The following is a 19,065-nucleotide window of genomic DNA, read 5'->3' as shown; positions in this document are numbered from 1 at the left end:
TGATAGTTCAGAAAGAAACAAAATCAAGATTAGAAGGTGAGATTTAAAATTTATGAATTTAATTATAAAAATATATTAATGTATAAAATGTGATACCCTAGAGTGAATTGTATTTTTGCATGTTATTAAATTTGTTTATTTAAACATTTTTTTGTATTGTTTAAAAATATTAGCTCAAGATAGGTGTCCATGTCATGTAACAACATAAAATTATGCAGTTAAACTGTTTGATTGTATACTTTGCTGTATTGTTTTTAAGTTTTAAGATAAAAAGAGTAAACTGAAAAATTATGAATGTAATTGTGGAAAATACTCTTGAAGTCGAGAAATTTCTACTTATGTTCTACTGGTGAAAATAAAGAAAATATACATGTTCATATTAACATTGGTCCAGAAACACTTTTTAATTTTGGCTAGCAAAAAGTTTTACTATAGCAGTAAAATGAAAGTGTATGTTACATAAATTATCATGCATTGTTGATGATTTTATATGTTTTTTTGACCTGACAAAATAGTGTTCCAAAATTAAATCTACAGTAGTTTCAGAGAAAATTATTTTAAAGCTCAAAAAATTAGAATTCAAGACATTTTTATAGGTTTATTGAACATGGCTCTTTGGTGATTAACATTTTGTATTATATAAATTTTCAGGATGCTAATCACTAAGAAATTTCAGTATTGTCACTTTTAGCTTAAAAAAGGTTGTAATTTATCCAAGGAACAGAAATATTATTATTAGTATTATTATAATTAATTAAATGATACATGTTAATTTAAAATTTTATCATTTTTAATTACTTAGTATTAAAGAGTAGAATATTATAAGTGTTAATGAAATGTAATTGGTCACAATTTTCATATCCAGGCTATTTTTGCATTTCTTAATGTTCTGAAATTTCACAGTTAAAAATTAGCAATTAAAAACTTGGGATTCAGTTCTGTGTGTGTTTTGTATGTCACCATAAATTGGATTGGTTTCAGCATAAATTTTGTTTAAAATCTTTACAATGGATGAATGTTTAATCATAAAATTTGGTATGACAGCTTTTGTATGTATGACATTGATAGTATTAAATTTTTATGAATATCAGACTAAATGTAGGATATTTTCCTTTCAACCTGTGATTAATATCTCAAGGTAGTGAAATAACCAGTGAAATCTTCACCATGACCTTTTCAAAATTATTATTTGTATAAAGTATGTGTATTTTAATCTCCTGAAAAGAAAAATGAATAGAAGGTTATAGTAACCCTTTTAGGAGTCTAGTTTTAACTGAAATATTATCTTCAACCCACTGCAATTTGATAAAAATTTCACTGGTTCACTTTTGAAGACTATTGGTTTAATAGTCTCAGCTTTACTTAATAGGAACTTCAGCTATTAGGCGTAAGGCTGGCAGTCACCAGACAGTAAACCATGTTCCAAAAACAGTTTAGAGCAGTGGTAGTCAACCTGGTCGCTGAACACCCACTACTGGGCGTTCCAGTTTTCATGGTGGGCGGCAGGGGTTTTGTCTGATGTTGTAGCACTTTCTTTTTTTTAATTTAATTAACTTTAAAAAATTTTCATAGCATTATTTAAAAACACTTTCATTAGGTTTTCATAAAATTCCCTGTGACAATTAAAATTTCAGAAAATATACTATTTGTATTGCCTGTGCATAAGTTTAGTTCATGTTATGCAAGTAACATGGCGCTACAATGCAACCGCAAACAAAAGAGCCTTGTCCCGGAATAGCTCGCGCATCTGGTCAGTAAGCAGTTAGATTTGTGAGAGTGAGCACGTGCCTACAGCTTCAAACAAAATATGAGTGAGTTGTTTAATAAAGATTTATTCTGCCAAACTTAGCAAAAGCTGACATAAAGTATTTGGTAAATAATTATTATTATTGTGGAACTGTTGGGCGGTTAGAAAATTTTACTACTAACAGAGACACAAAGGTGGGCAGTAGGTATAAAAAGGTTGACTACCACTGGTATAGAGGCAGCCTCCCTACCAGATACCAGGGATGGAATGGTTTTTAATGCTTTAGAATCCATAGCATGGAGAACATGGAAGGATCAGACCTATACCCACAAACCCAATAATGGGGAAAAAGGGATTGAGAATAAAGAAAGTGTGGTTGCATGCAGGAGTTACCCGTGAGGGTAGCATTCTGTTTTGTTCAGGACGTTTAATGAATATTAGCAATATTGTGAAAATAAAAATTGAAAAAGACCTTCTTTCCTTTCCACCACAATCACATACAAAAGTTTGGTTTACAAACTTTGAATTAGAAAGACATAATCATACGAGCCTGTATGACTTTTATGACCAAAGAAGAGAAGGAGTTTTGTTATAATTGTATTTTGTAAGTTGAAGAAATTATTAATTAAAAAAATAAATAAGGTACTAAGATTACTAATGATTTTTAAATTCATCTCTGGGTGGAGGATTGAATTGTAATTCTTATTCAAATTCATTGTTGGATTTTTTTACAATAAGTTATTCAAAATTTCCATAAGTTACTTGTATTGAAATTTAAATTTCGGTGTTGACAAGTGAATTACTGGTAAAAATATAATTTATTAATAATTCTTTAATGGTATATGAAGTAAAAGTATATTATATATATATATATATATATATATATATATAATGTGTGTGTATGCATATACAGTTAAAGATTATAATATAGTTATAATAACAAAGATATATTTAATCATCAATCTTTTTTTAACAGTTAATAGACTATATTAGTCTGTGGGGGGTTAATACGTTTTATATTATCATATTATTTAAAACGGTTCTGAAAAAAGTTGTAATACATTAAACTGGTTGACCTTCTGAGTTCAAAAACCATACTACAGATCAGTTTCCATTCATCTCTTTGTTTTCCTTTTCTTTTTTTTAATAATCAATATTTTTACCGTAAGCTATTATATCATTAAAGGATTAAAATGTAAAACATTATTTTTATTATTATTGCTTTCTGTTTAATAAAATAGCATATTATTAAAAACTGGTTTCTTCCTACTGTTTAATACACATTATCCATAATGATATATATTTTTTTATATACATTTTTCTGTAAAAACGTGCATCTCATGGCCTACAATAAGAATTAATTTTATTTTTCCTGCTTTATTTTATTGTAGAATAATCAGGATCAGCTTGTATTAACTTTTTTGTATTTTAATTAAGGTTATTTATATATAAGGCTATTGAGTGAAAGTGTATTAAATATCTATGCATTTTTCTAATAGTAAATGGCATTATGTTTTATTTTTTATAATTTTTTGTTGAGCATTAAATATCACTGTTTTTTAATACAATAAATTCAGTGAAGTTGTTAAAATTAAAGGAAGATACATTAATGATAAGTTTTTATTTCATGTTGAAGTGTGTATTTTTAGAGATATCTAATCATCAGTTTTTTCATAAAAAAATTACATTAATCTTAAGCTTTGTTACTTAATCAAAAGTTTATATATAAACTAGAGCATCCCCATCAAGGTTTCACTTGTGCTATATGGTTACTTGCATTTACCGTTGTGGTTAATTTTTTTTTATTTTATGTTTTTCAGTCAACTGGACGCAGATGCAGCCAGTTGTAGTGTACATACAGTAACAGTAGTGTCGTCTGTTGGTTGAACCACTGTGCTGCATACTGATATTCACTAAAAAATTGAAATTCAGTAAAACTCGAAAATGGTTTTTAGATGTTTATTTGAAGAGTATTTGCGAGCCCAAATTGAGTTTAGTATAGTCAGAAACGGAGAAAATTTACAACTATTGTTCAACATTTTTTTTTACCTTCACCTTTTTCAAGGTTTAATTTTGAAATATCTATAAATTGGTTTTTAGATATTCACATCAAGATTGCATGCACTAAAAATATTTTTAAGTTTGTGCCTTCATTTATTACTGAGAAATTAAGAAAATAGTAAATTTCATTGTTATTCCTTTTCAACCTTTTAAATTCAAAATTTCAGAAAATCCTTTTTTAGTGTGCACTTACACCATAAGAACGTGTATACAAATTTTCATCAATGATCTTTAGTAGTTTTTGCTGAATGTTGATTATGAATGAGTCACAACATGTTGTTTTATATATATATATATATATATACCTAAATGACCATTATTATTATAGATTATGTGTCAGCATTTTAAAATTTAATTTTTCTCTTTTATTTTATATGTGATTAATATACATTTTTACTGCCTTTGATCAGTCTTTTTCTTCTTTAATGTTTTCTTGATTGTGTTCATTTCTTTCAATCATTAAAGTATTTATTTTTAATATCATTTTCTTATTTTATCCCTTCTTGAATTGAAGTCAATAAATTTACATTAATCTGTTAATTTTTCTACATGCTATATTTTGTTTAAATTGCTTAACTTACATAGTAATCTCATTAGTGGTTAATTAATATTATAAAATCTGTAAATTTTGTGTTATAAATGTAATAAAACTTGTGCCATCTACTGTTGCATTATTAATGAGAAGATTATAGTGATGGGAGCAGTATAGATTAATAAAAATCTCTCATGCTCAGCACTCATTATTGTTTAATGAAATACATCTAAACGGAATTTAGAAAAGGTTTTTCATTACGGCATTACATAAATATTACAAATAAGAAAATATGAAACCTGTTAAAACAAAGATCAGTAATTAATGACTTTTCTTTCATTATTTATTTATGAAGAAATAATATAAGTATTATTCAGATTTCAAAAAAAAAAAAATCAGTTGCAAATAAAACATAAGAAACTGAACAAGTATGTTTGTGAAACTAAGCATTTTATGTCAGACCAGAGTTTACAGAAATAATAGTTTCAGTCATTATTATATGGTAATTTGAATTTAAAAAAAATAAAAGTATTTAACTGAAAACTGTTTCTACTTTCTTGACGATGTACTTTTCCTCTTCAATAATAAATAAATTAGGTAGATGTAAATTAAGATTTGGGTTTAGATAGAGTTCCATCTCACATTTTACTTGGTTCTGAGTCACTGAGAGATGATGAAAAGAGAAAACAAATTTCCTTGTTTTTGTAGTACGAGATAAATGATAATATAAAGAACTTTGTGTTTTTTTTTTATCATTTGTGGTACAAGACAACTACATTAAAAGCTGAAGATTTCATTGCTACTGTTTTGTTTTTATATTTTTATGATGAATATAATACTTTTTAACCTAGATCCATTTTTTATTATTATTAAGTATTTTATTTTATATTACTTACCTTTTTCCTGTTGCGAATAACAACCATTCTTGCTACAATCACAGCTAATAGTAGAATTGGAATAATACCCAACCCTGTTAAAATATATGTAGCGATATGAACACCTTCTGGATATGCAACACCAACATCTTCATTACTATCTGTTATTGATACATTACTATTTAATCTTGAACCGGTGCTGTGTAACCATTTATGATCTAATGCTGATGTCGATAATGATGTCAATGTTGTCGGTGGAATTATTTTATTGTTATTATCTCGATAAGTATTTGTTATTTTCACCCTATCTATTTCTACTTTATCTGGTATTTCTGTTAGTAAATCTTTATCGTTATTTTCAACTATTACTTCTTTTAATTGGTCTTTTTCTTCTTCAATGTTTTCTTGATTTTGTTGATCAGTTTCAATCGCTGGAGTATTTATTTCAATATTTATATCACTATTGGTAAATGATTTATAATTTAATTCTTCTCTGTTTTCTTTGCTGGTATTTGTTTGTTCATATCTTGTATTATCTGTTTCAATAGCACTGCTTGTAGAGTTAAAATTATTTGACGGCGATGGTGAAGATGCGTTTTCGTAATCCATATCATCAATTGAGGTCTGTGGATTATTATTGTTATTATCTTTATCCTTATTAATATTAATTTCAGTGGTTGATATTTTAGCAATAGTAGGTGTTATTTCAAAACCTAATTCTGTATTATTATTATTATTATTAACTGAAGGCATTTCTTTGGTATCATTTGTGTTTGTTTTTATTGGATTATTATTTGGTGTTAATTCTATAACTGGTACCGGTACTTTATTTTTTACAATAGTTTTTTCATCATTATTTAAAATAGTTTTTCTTGTTGTTAATATTTTCGATATTATTATTCGTGGTGTTGTAGATGTTTTTGTAGTAGATGCGACTGTAGTCGATATTATTTCGTTTGTTCTTGGTAATGTAATCTTTGGTTTATATGATGCATTTGTTATCAAAGTTTTATTGAATTCTTTTTTGTTACTTTCTGTAATTGGTTTTATTGTAGTAGTTGTTATTCTCTGATTTTTTATGCTTATTCGCGGTACGTCAATAAAATCGTCAGGTATTGATTTATTGGTTAGTGTGCTTGTTGTTGGTTTAAATATTATTTTGGGTGAAGAACTTGATGAAGTACTATCATGAAATTCATCTGTTTTACCTAAATTTTTCTCATTATTATCATTTACAATCAAAGATTTGTTATTTGACATTTTCGTATTTAAATTTTCATTCATTACAGTTTTAACATCTACTTTACTATATTTTGAATCGTTATCTTTCATTGTGCTATTATTAGTTATATTAATTAACAAATCAGCATTACTAAGTGTTTCATTAATCTTTGAATTTGAATTATTTTTTGGTAATGATTCTTTAACAGATACTGATGTCACTACTGCGGTTGACAATATTCTTGTAGTTAACTGCTGATTTGTTGGTGAAATTGTTGTTATTATTGGGTGAGTTAAATTTCTTTCATACCTGTTTGATTCTTCATGTATCAATGGATCAACATTTTTTTGCTGTTCATTTTCCTTTTTATTACTGGTTTCATTACTAGTGTTATTATTATTATTATTATTACTGTTATTATTATTATTTATTTTATTCCTTACATTCAGTGTTATTGGTAGTAATGTTCTTTTGGTTGTACTTCTTAAAATTGTGGTTTCTGATAATGGCTCAACTTTTATTCTTTCAAACTTTTGAGTTCTTGATGTATTATTACTATTATAATGTTTTATGTTTTCAAAATCAACAATCTTTTCTGTATTATTTTTATTATTATTGTTGTTTTTGCGATTATTTAAGGTCCGATTTAATAGTATTATAGCTGTATTATTCTTTATTGTTTTTTCATTACTTATATGGTCATTTGGTGTTGGTTTTTGTTTAACTGATGTGTTATCATCTATTACTTCGCATTTTGTATTGTTAATTACTGTGCGGCTGTTATGTTTATATGATATTGGCAGAGATGCATTTTTGTTACGATTTGCTTTTAACTCATCAGAACCATTTTCCTTAGAAAGTAAACATTCTGTTGTTGGAGTTATAATTAAATTTTCAAAATTTTTTGCTGTAGTTGTAGGTAATGTTTGTTGTGTTGTTGGTCGTCTTCGATAATAACCTGATATATATGGGTCTCGTAATTGTATTTTACCTCTTGGTACATTATTTCTCTCGATTGTTTTTTTTACAACTGTGACATCCATATCTTCATGAAGTTCAATGTCTTCATCTAATTTTGTTGAACGGTATTCTGTTGTAACGTGTTCTTTAGGTTTATGTCTATTATGACTGTTTGATTTATTTTCGATAGAATTTAAACCGCTTGGTGTTGGAGGTATACCGGGTGATAACTTTTTACCAAAATCTAAAAACGGTAGTAAATGATCTTGCGGAACATCTTGATCTAATGGTCGAAAATGGTTGTATAAATTATATGGCATTGTTTGGGGTGTAACAGTTGTAGTTGTTGTTGTTGTTTGTAACCGACGCCTTTTTTTAGAATTAGTACTAGTATTATTAATAACAGATTCTGACAGATTGTCAGGTGTTTCTGATGTTGTTTCTGTTTGAACATGACTAGGTGTACGTTGCCGTCTAAATGATGATGATAATGGAGATGACTTGCGCCCTCTTATTGAGTCTAATCTTGTGTAATTTTTATGGCTATCATTACCAGTCTTTTGTGGTGATGCCTCGTTAATTGTTTCATCTTTTGTATCCTTAACCTCATTAACCGTTTTATTTGACTTTGACTCAGAACTGACATTTGATGTTTTTGATGCGTTTTCTGTTTCGTCATTTTCATCAGGTTTTGATCTTGATCGATCAGATTTTGATCTACTTTTATTAATTTCTTCAGATTTATTCTCTCCTTCGACTTCATCCTTAGTTTTTTCGATACTGTCTTTTCGATCACTGATAACTCTTTGTGTATATTTATTTCTTGATTTTCCTCTAGATATTCTTCCTTCCTCGGTGGTTGTTTCATCTTCAGTATTATCATAATGATGGGGGTGTGTACTTCCGCTTAATACTTGTGTTCGACGAGCTTCCACGATTTCAGGATCTGAATCATCTGTAACATAAAAGAAAGAAAGATATTACTAATTAGTTATGATGTTTATTTTTAATTAAAATTCACATATTGTCCTCGTTGAAATATAAATTATTAAAATTTCTACTAGAGTGAACTGTGAAGTATACAAGGATACAGGAGTTTCTCTAAGTAAATAATATAATCTGGAATATTATTGTGGAAACCAAAAAATCTGTTTAGAAAATTTTTTGAACACCCTCCAATTCTCATATTTTTTGGCGCAAGACATTAGCTTCATACAAAGCTAAAGTTTTGATCTCAGCTTTAACCATTAATTTCAAAGTGTGGCATGTAATTTAAAATTAAATGCTGTTTAAAACAGCACATTTTGTGGTTGTTAGTTTTTCCTTAAAAAATATGAGAACATTTACGTGAGGGTTTAACTCATAAATATTTATGATACCAGTGTAAAACCATTTTTCATTACTATTCAAAACACCTCATTTATGGAATACCATAACTTTTGATTTCTCTAGATTCGTGATTAAATTCTACTTAAAACAATATGCCTTAAACTTATCTATCATCTTTTGTAGAAATTTTGGTTCAGTTACAGGACAAATTAAGTTATTTGCTTACACCAGAATCCTAACATTAATGTTTTCTCTTCATATACCTCCTGTACTTTATCATGAAAGACATTAATGAACAGAGCAAATTATGCAGGCAACCCTGCCTGACATCTTAAATGATGAGTAAAGAATGAGAAAGGCCTTTGATACATCATACAGATGATTCATTTTGATTTTATAAATTTATTAAAATTTTTATGAATTTTTCAATTGAACATTGTGCATTTAATAAAATAATACCTGTCTGTCTAGCCCATTAAAAATAATTTCAAGTAAGCTTTTGTAATTTATTCTTCAACCGTGTTCTTAATAATCTATATGACATTTTTTAATTATTCAAACTTTCATTCATTTAAACTGGAATTGTAACATCATTTGGCCATAATAATTTTATAAGAATCATGAAAACTGTAAATCATTTTTTTTTCTATTCTATTAAGAGAAATTCATGGAATATGACTAAAACTATGAACATTGTCATGGATTTAGTAAAAATTCATGTCTCAGTCAAATATTTTGCGTAAAACCTCCTATATCATGAACAACACATCATTCCACTGATTTTACCTTCTTTCTTTAGAAAGTTGATGTAATTTCTCAAATTATTCTTGTGCTTTTAAAAAATTTAATTTTTTGTCTCGTTAAAAAAAGCAAGCAAAAATTAAGAAGTATTATCTTCAACAGAATGTACATGTTTTTATGTTTATTAATTTTTTCAGTAATGGAAATTATAAAATTCCAAAAAGAGAAGGTTTTAAATATTTGTACTAGACTTTTTAATTAATAATTTATTTTTAGTGACTATCTTGACCATGCCTATTATTTACTTCAATGAAATGTAAAATTTGGCATTGTTACTTCAGTATAGTGTAAAAACATTGTTATTTCATTTTATAAGTTATTAAGTTTATAAGAATAAGTTATTAAGTTCTAACAACTAATATCTTTCTTTAATGTTTTGTGAAGTTAAGATCAAGCAGTACAAGTTGTAATAAGGTACCTGAATTAATGAGTACATACAATTTAAAATAAAGTAGATGGTTTGCAAAGACAGAATAATGACATTAGTCTTCTTTGTTCATTAGCTCATATCTTCTTTTACATTTGTCACAAAGAGGTTTTGTTATAATTCTGTGTTACAAATTACTTGTATCTTTTGTAGTATTGCTGTATGAAATTATTATGAAGTACGGTATATTTCATTGTATTGTGATCTTTTTAATTTCTAATACTCTATTAATTAGCCGTGTTTCTATCATCTCCATTTTCTTATTGAAATCGTATAAATGAAAGTTAAATTATTCTTAAATAGCAAAAAGAAAATGTATATGACCTTTTAGTATATAATGTTATTATACGTGTTTCATTTCTATATAATTAAATATGAAGTGTCAATAAATGGATATTTTATATATGATGCAAAGCATAAAGATTTGTTCTTGTTCTCTGTACATAAATGTCGTTATTCTTAGAAACAGCAACTCTCTGTTGTACAGTGATATCATCTCCTCCTTTTCATCCAGAAAGTTCTGGATTCGATCCTAGTCAGGCATGGAATTTTTCACATTTATTTTGTATTATTAAAAAATCTGATGTAGACACCATAAGACTTCCTTGTACGCCTACTAAATTACATGTACACATTTTTTACTGTACTTCATTCAAAATTATTTCATTTGAAAGTGAGATACGATCCTCAAATTCTTTAATAAAGTGGACAGTTACATAGTTGCTAAAATATTAGTTTTTATTAACATCAAATATATATACAATTATTAATTCAACAATCTTACCTGAAATATTAGTCCCTTTATTACTCATATTACTAGACCAGTATTATTCGCATCTTCATGATTTGCTGATTAACAAAAGTTTCAGATTTCAAGGGTGTGTCGAATAAATAAAAGTTAATAATAATTAAACTATTCTGGTTAGTAAACTCCTTTATACTGGTTACAAATATTAATTTTAACCTTATGGTGTAAAATATTGACTTTTTATTACTGGATTATTTGGCGAATAATCAAAAATGAAAAAAACAATCGTACAGAAAATAATAAAGATAACATGAAGAAATATATTTAAAAAAAAACAACAAGAAGATGAATATGAAGAGGAAGAAAATGTTAAGAACAAGGGAAGAATAAAAACATTAAGAGAGGATGATGAATATAAAGAGAGAGAAAATTTTTAAACTAGAGAACATGTACACAAATTAGATCAGAAGAATTATATCAAACCAAAGAGCGATTAAATGATTGGCAACAAAAAACAAATCAATGAAAGGATGATCAATTCAGACTTAGGAGAACGTTGTCCGACAATATTAGGAGCGTAATGAACTAATAGATAAGAATATTTTGCTGTTTAATAAAGATCGGGCAGGTATGCCTCACTGTATATGTTCTTATGATGGGTCTGTTTTTCAGTCGCTCTGTAGTTAACTTTAATGTAGGTAAAATTAAACTAGAAAATCCAAAAATAATACGATTGTAAATTATAATTTTCAATTAATATTAAATAATCAAATGTTTCACCAAATCTATTACATATACACATATGTAATAATGCCTATTAAATTACGTGTACGCATTTTTAAAAGTACATAAAATTTTATTTCACTAGTAACTTCTGATTTTTTTCATATATATATTTCTTTTTATCGTTATTATTGAATAATTATTTATTGTAAATCGTTTTTTACAATTACGGGTTAGTAATTATTAATAAATCAATATATTTAACTCAAAAAAAAGTTCAAAAAATAGTTTAAAAAAAGGAGATGAAGTTTGATTTGAACTGATGTGCCTTCCCTTGTAAGATGAAATATTTCATTAATTAAAATTTTATTTGGCTATAACTTTGGAATCAATGAAAATAAATACCACTTGTGATATCGTTGAAAAGCTCTCGATGAGAGCTATTACTGCAATTAAGAAAAAGTCCAAAATCCAAATGTTTTTGGATTTTGGATTTTTTTGGACACTTTTGGTTCAGTCGATTGCACTCAAAAGGGGATGTGCGCAACTATATGTTACAACTGCCTTAAATCCAAAATTTGAACATCCTACGGCTAATTGTTTTTGAGTTATGTGAGATACATACGTCACACCGTAACTAGTCAAAATGGATTCAGAGGTGGTCAAAATGGATATTTCCGTTGAAATCTGGAAACCGAAATTTTTCGCGATCACAATACTTTTTTTACTTCGTACAAGGAAGTACAAAAAAGTTAGGGTAGTTTTAATTGGACTTAAACCTCTAGGACTTAAACCTATCAGGAGGTAGAATAAATGCAGATACAAAAATTAAATAACAAGAATTCGAAGCATATTAGTTGATCAATAAAATAATGTAAGGTTAATTTAGGTTAGGTGATACTTTTTAAATTAAAAAATAATGTTATAGCTATGAAAATTTAAAAACATTTTAATTATAATTTCAGTTCAGGCAACGTTAGTGATTATAAATTTGCTATTAATATGAATTTAGAGATTTTTTCTTTCACCGTAAAAATAAATTAATACTATTTAATGCACGCTTAGTAATTACTTTGACAAACTGATAAAATTATTATAATTTATACTTAAAAAAAAGACCATTTAAAACGCAAATTAGTATTATATAGTCAATATTATAAATTGTTTTTTAACATAAAATAAAGCAAATAGACCATTCGTGATGAAAAAACTATGCTAATCAAAATAATGAATATATTTCTTCTCCTAGATGCACGTTAAAAAGACATTACAAAGAAGAAAAAAGTAAAAATGTATACAGTAAAACTAATATTAAATCTGTACTTTACAAATAAGGTAAAGAAATAGAAATTTAAACCATCTTTTTATTTTATGATAATATTTCATACATCCAGTCGGTTAATTTTTTTCTCCTTCTTTATTACCTTTATTTAGTTTTGATCTACTAAAACGTTTCCTTTTTTATTTTTTATTTCTGGGTCATGGTAAATCCACGTTAAGTATTATAAATATTATAAACCATAGACCGTTGCATTGGTAATTCGTTGTATAATAACTGATATCTACAACTTCCATCAAAACGAAGATGGTACTTTCACCAGACATGCATTGTAAAAAATAATGTTTTTTTTTCATTTTATTTAAATATATAAAATATATTTTCTGATTTAATTGTAAATCTGACCACCCACAAATTTGTTTTAGTTGTACAGAATATTTTCAACTTCAATCTGATGTTAAGCAGTATATTTTCTAGTGAAAAATAAAAATTATTATTTTCTTTATAGCACTATAATATTTGATATGCTCCGTAAGAAAAACATATTTTTTACTGAGTTTGTATAAAAATTAATTAATTATTACAATAAATTTCTGATTATCCGGGGCCGGAATACAACCGATTTGTGACTACGATTTTTTTCAGGTTTCAAATTTTATACTTTCACACTTAGAGATATAGCAGGGATATAGCTTTAGAAGAAAAAAAAGTATTGTAATCGGTCCAATTTGGACATATACGATTTTTACCCGATCTTTACGTTTTGACACCTAAGAAACTCAAAAAAATACAAAAACCGGATGGAAATGTTCGCATGTACGTGTATGTGTTCGGTGATTCACACCTAATATCTCCAGAACTACTCGACCGCTTTTGACCCAACTCGGTCAGGTTACTTCTATATACGGGTCATTGATGCCATTAAATTTTCAACTTAAAAGGTCAAGGGGGTAAGACTGTAGAGCAAGGTCACCCTCAGGATCTCGAGATTTCGCCTAATTAAATTCTTATTTTTCTTAGGCACATTTGTTAATTAAAAAATAATTCCAAAAAAATTTGCAAAATCGCACCCCCACCCGAAAAAATGCTCTAAACTAGTGGCTAAGTGGGTATTGAGCTTCATTAGTACCCCCTTCTCACCGCAGGGAACGCTGGTGTAGCACTGACCTACATTTGCTGTAGTTGTCTACTACTCTTTTTTTCTGTTTAGCCTCTGGAACCAGCGTAAAATATTACTTCAGAGAATGAATGAGGATGATATACGAGGTGCTACCCAAAATTTCGGGGAATTTTACCATAAAAATAAAATAGCTTACCGTAACTTATAATTTCCACTGTCTCCTTCAAAGTAATCCCTTGGGCATTGATACAGTGATCCCAGCGTTTTTCCCATGATTCCATGCATCCCTGGAAGTCTGCAGGTGTAAGTGTTCGAAGCACGTTCTGGGTTTCTTCCTGAATCTCCTCAATCGTGTTAAAACGACGGCCTTTCAATTGAAATTTTATTTTTGGAAAGAGAAAAAAGTCGCACGGGGCAAGGTCAGGCGAATAGGGTGGGTGGGGAATCACTACCGTCTTTTTGGAAGCCAAGAAATTCCAAACGGCTAGCGATGTGTGCACGGGCGCGTTGTCATGGTGCAAACCCAGCTGTTGTTACCCCACAGATCTGAACGTTTGCGCCTAATGCTTTCACGTAACCGCTTCAAAACTTCACAATAGAACATCCCACTGACAGTTTGACCAAGAGGAACAAATTCCTTACGGATAATGTCTTTGATGTCGAAAAAAATAATCATCAATCATCATGGACTTCACGTTGCTGCGAACTTGGCGTGCTTTTTTTGGCCACGGTGAACTTGGCGACTTCCACTGCGACGACTGCCGCTTAGTTTCAGGGTCGTACCTGTACACCCATGTCGCATCACCGGTTATGATGTCGGGGATGAAGTTAGGGTCATCTCTTGCTGAATTTTTCAATTCACCACAGACAGCTACGCGATTTTGTTTCTGGTCGCTGTTCAACAGTCTCGGTACGAATTTTGCAGCGATGCGTCTCATTTTTCAAATTGTCCGACAAAATGCGTTGCACGGACCCATATGACATTTGTTCGATCGCACAAACATTATGGATTGTTTGTCTACGACCTGCAACAATAGCCTCTCGCACTTTCGCGATGTTTTCCTGTGTTGCGCTTGATGGTCTTTCTGAACGCTCATCGTCATCGACTGCCGTTCGTCCATCTTTGAATCGTTTGTACCTCAAAAAAGTTTTACTTTTACTCGTAGCATTGTTAGCAAATGCTTCCACAAGCATGCGATGGCTTTCTGCACCAGTTTTTTTAAGCGTGAAGCAAAGTTTGATGCTGGTTCTTTTCTCTTTAAAATCTGCCATTTAGAACTTCGCCGAAGTAGTAAAACACAACTTTACACAACCGCACGAAAGTCAACAATGCAGCCTTCAATGCAATTGAAGTTTAATCTTGTTCAATCTCAGGTCGGTTATTCCTGAGGTGTGGTTAATCGAAACCCAACCACCAAAGAACAGCGGTATCTACGGTCTACTATTAAAATCCGTATAAACGTAACTGCCTTTCTTAGAACTCTCTATTTCATCTGATTTGCCATAACGAGTTCACCACTAGTCGTCTGCTGTGTTGTAACGCCACAGGTGAGCGGCAGATTTAAATAAATGAAAGTGTTTAAAGTGGCCGCTAGTACCGCCACACCCGCACGATTGAAATACGGTATGCCTGCGCGCTTTAATTACAATCATTGAATTAAATAAACAAAAAAATTTATATTTAAATAAAATTATAAATATTTTAAATTAAGTTGTATGTGTATGTAAGCTGAGCATCAGAAAACACCGCGTGACTGGAAAGACCTACAAATGTGTTGTCTTTATTTTTTAAATATTCATACACCATGTACTAGATACGTTTTTAATATAAAACAAATATTTATTTCAATTTGTCTGTTTTGTGTTGTATGGAATAATGAATTGACGGCAAAACCAGATTTATTGAATATTATATAATCAGAGCGTACTCTTTATCAAATGGAATGAGATTTCGATGTGGTTCTTTGTAGAGGAAATTCTTTTGGTAGATTTCTTTTTATATAGATGATTTAAAGAATATTTTTTTCTCCTTTTTTGTACCGTTATTAATAATTAGTTTCGTCTAAGCCGATTATAGTATTGAAAGTATTTCGGTTCGAAAGCTCAACTAAACTAATTGGGAAACTTTGGTTCAAATAGAAATTTACAAGTTCTAAAAAAAATGTTAGTTCATGTGCATCAACAGTCCCGTTTAGGTTGAGAATTATTGGTAATTGTTTTTAATTTGGCACCAAATTTTAATAATAAAAATTTTAAACGATAATAAATTTTTATTTTAAACTTTTTTTTTGAACTCTGTTTTATAAAATGTTTATTTTCTTATAAATTATTAAATATTTTACAATACGTTAAGTGTGTATATTTTCCATAAAGAAATGTTCTCCAGTCTCTAAAACTCATTTCTAACTTTGTACTTTATTATCGGTTATCTAAAAAATCTTACATGAGAGGTAAACAATAAAAATATCTATCAGAATGTTTATCATATTGAAATTTGGAAAACTATTAAATGCACGCTAGCATTTTCCATTCTTTTTTAATCTATCAGGATACTATTTATAAACCAGAAAAAAAATCGCTCGATTTTGGTGTTTTATTTTCTATTAGTTTTAGTTAATTATGTCAACAGAATAAAATCGTATTTGAAATAGTTCTTTTTTTAAAGTTTCCTTGTAAACGTTGAATAAGAGATGAGGGTTCCATTTTTATTTTAGGAAGACTGTACTAATGATTTTTTAACCGTTGTTCCATTTTGGTGAAAAATTATAAGAATAAAATATAAGTAAATATCATTTTTAAAACAACTTCTGAAGTACTTATTAAAATTTTCCTTTCCGAATCGTATAGGAAATGTTTTTTTATTTATTTAAAAAAATTAAATTTAATTTAAAAATTTCAGGGGGTAACGCTATAAAACGCTTTCGTATGAAATGTTTGTGAAATTTTGATAAAAAAGAATTTGTACCTTCGGTAACGGTTAAGTCAGCTTGTTTACGTAATAAAATAAGCAAGATTAAATTCTTTTTTCTTCGACTGGAAACGAGTTTACATTTTAAGAAATATAAAAAAATGTCTGGAAAGTATAACAACGCTAAATTGTTTCTTTAACAACTATAAAATTGTTTGGGAATTTGGAATAAAATAACAAATTTTGCAATTATAAAAAGATTTCCTTAGGATAGAGATTGCTGTACAGTAATTTGCTTATAAAATATATATAGCGGGCCCGGAGAAAGTTTTTTTTTATTCTCATTGATGGATATTTAATGAGTGAAGTCAATATAAAATTTAAGTAATAGAATTAATTTCTATTTGTAAATTTTATTCTAAGCGTAATGCTTGTAGCCTAAACGGTTCCTTACTTTTTAACGATCCACCCACTTACAATTTACCCATATTATTCTCTATTAGAAAGTTGAAATAACGGTAGATCGACAATTCAAGCTATCTTAACTTGTTCTTATAGTTTTATTTTTTTTTTTTTACTTGTGTTACTTTTAAAAGTAAAAGTTTATCCGTTAGAATCCGAATATACTCGCAGGATTTATATATATATATATATATATATATATATATATAAGAAGAATAGAGAAATATATATATAAGAAGAAGAGAAGAATTCTTATATATATATAAGAATATATAGAAAATTGTAACGGTTTTTAAATATCTAATTAAACTTCCTGTGGCTATCTTTGAATATCTTTCAATGAATCACGCAGTTTTCTAAGACTAATAATTACAACGAACTGATCTCTTTTTTTGCTATTAAAAATTGACCACACGTTTTGACCCTTACAATTTTCACTTTGTACATTATATCTGTGATATACGCTAAATAAAAATTACTATGATTCACAAAAAAAAAAAATGTTCTTTTCATAATATAAATAATAATACATATATATGTATAATATAATTAATTAATTTTATTAATATAAATGATATATATGTATATAGATTAATTATTCTTTAATAAGTGGGAAAAATTGAAAAACTCTCTCGGTAAGAAATCTAAATATCTTTTAAATATACAATTATATATTGTACATAAATATACAACTATATATTAAATAATTGTAAATATACAATTATATAATAAACCGGTCGGTAATTACAAATGATTTTCACAATAAATTTTTTTTTGACTTTTTTATTCCTGTCGATTTATTCTTCTGTTAAAATTTTACAAGCCGTAGAGACGCTACTTATTGAAGATTTTATTAACTACAATTTTTTTTTTACTTTAGTCAGTCGACTGGTTCCATGCAGCTCTTCAAGATTCCCTATCTAGTGCTAGTCGTTTCATTTCGGTATACCGTCTACATCCTACATCCTTAACAATTTGTTTTATGTATTCCAAACGTTGTCTACCTGTACAATTTTTCCCTTATATTGTTATTTCAATATTAAGGCGACTATTCCAGGATGCCTTAATAGGTGACCTATTAAGTCTGTCTCTTCTTTTAACTATACTTTTCCAAATGATTCTCATCAGTTTGCCGCACCAAATCTTCATTTGTAATTTTATCCACGCATTTGATTTTTAACATTCTCCTATAGCACCGCATTTCAAAAACTTGTAATCTTTTCTTCTCAGGTACTCCGATCGACCAAGTTTCACTTTCATATAAAGCTACCCTCCAAACATATACTTTCAGAAATCTTTTCTTGATGTTTAAATTAATTTTTGATGTAAGCAAATTATATTTCTGACTGAAAGCTCGTTTCGCCTGTGTTCTTCGGTATTTTATATCGCTTCTGCTTCGTCCATCTTTAGTAACTCTACTTCCCAAATAATAAAATTCTTCTACCTCCGTAATCTTTTCTCTTCCTATTTTTATATTCAGCGGTCCATCTACATCTACATCTACTACATTTTATTACTTTCGTTTTGTTTGTTTATTTTCACGCGGTAGTTTTTACGTAGGACTTCATCCATGCCGTTTTTTGTTTCTTCTAAATATTTTTACTCTCGGTTAGAATTACTACATCATCAGCAAATCGTAGCAACTTATCTTTTCACCTTGCACTGTTACTAAATTATTATTTAATATCATTAACTGCTAGTTCTATGTAAAGATTAAAAGTAACTACAATAGGATAATAATACTAAACAAAAATAATAAACAGAACTAAATAAATAGAGATTAAAGAGAAAATAACGAAAATTGATATTTTATTCCTTAAGATAGTAATAGTAATAATTAAAAAGTTACTAATTTTACACATTTGATAACT

The 19,065-nt window shown here is 28.3% G+C and overlaps 1 protein-coding gene and 1 long non-coding RNA gene across 2 annotated transcripts in view; one reads left to right on the top strand and one right to left on the bottom strand.

Moving 5' to 3' along the window:
- The window catches only part of LOC142331744 (uncharacterized), a 542,969-nt gene that overhangs the window by 33,542 nt on the left and 490,362 nt on the right, over positions 1-19,065 (bottom strand). The window contains exon 2 of the mRNA XM_075377800.1: positions 5,237-8,352. Coding sequence (XP_075233915.1) covers positions 5,237-8,352 — 3,116 coding nt within the window. The remainder of the gene's footprint in view (positions 1-5,236; positions 8,353-19,065) is intronic.
- Positions 1-19,065, top strand: part of LOC142331747 (uncharacterized) — a 241,007-nt gene that overhangs the window by 2,250 nt on the left and 219,692 nt on the right. The window lies entirely within an intron of this gene.

This window comes from Lycorma delicatula, chromosome 10 (genome assembly GCF_047948215.1).
Source record: "Lycorma delicatula isolate Av1 chromosome 10, ASM4794821v1, whole genome shotgun sequence".
In the NCBI taxonomy this organism is placed as follows: domain Eukaryota; kingdom Metazoa; phylum Arthropoda; class Insecta; order Hemiptera; family Fulgoridae; genus Lycorma; species Lycorma delicatula.
Note: the sequence above shows the minus strand (reverse complement) of the source record. Positions and strands in the feature narration are given on the sequence as shown.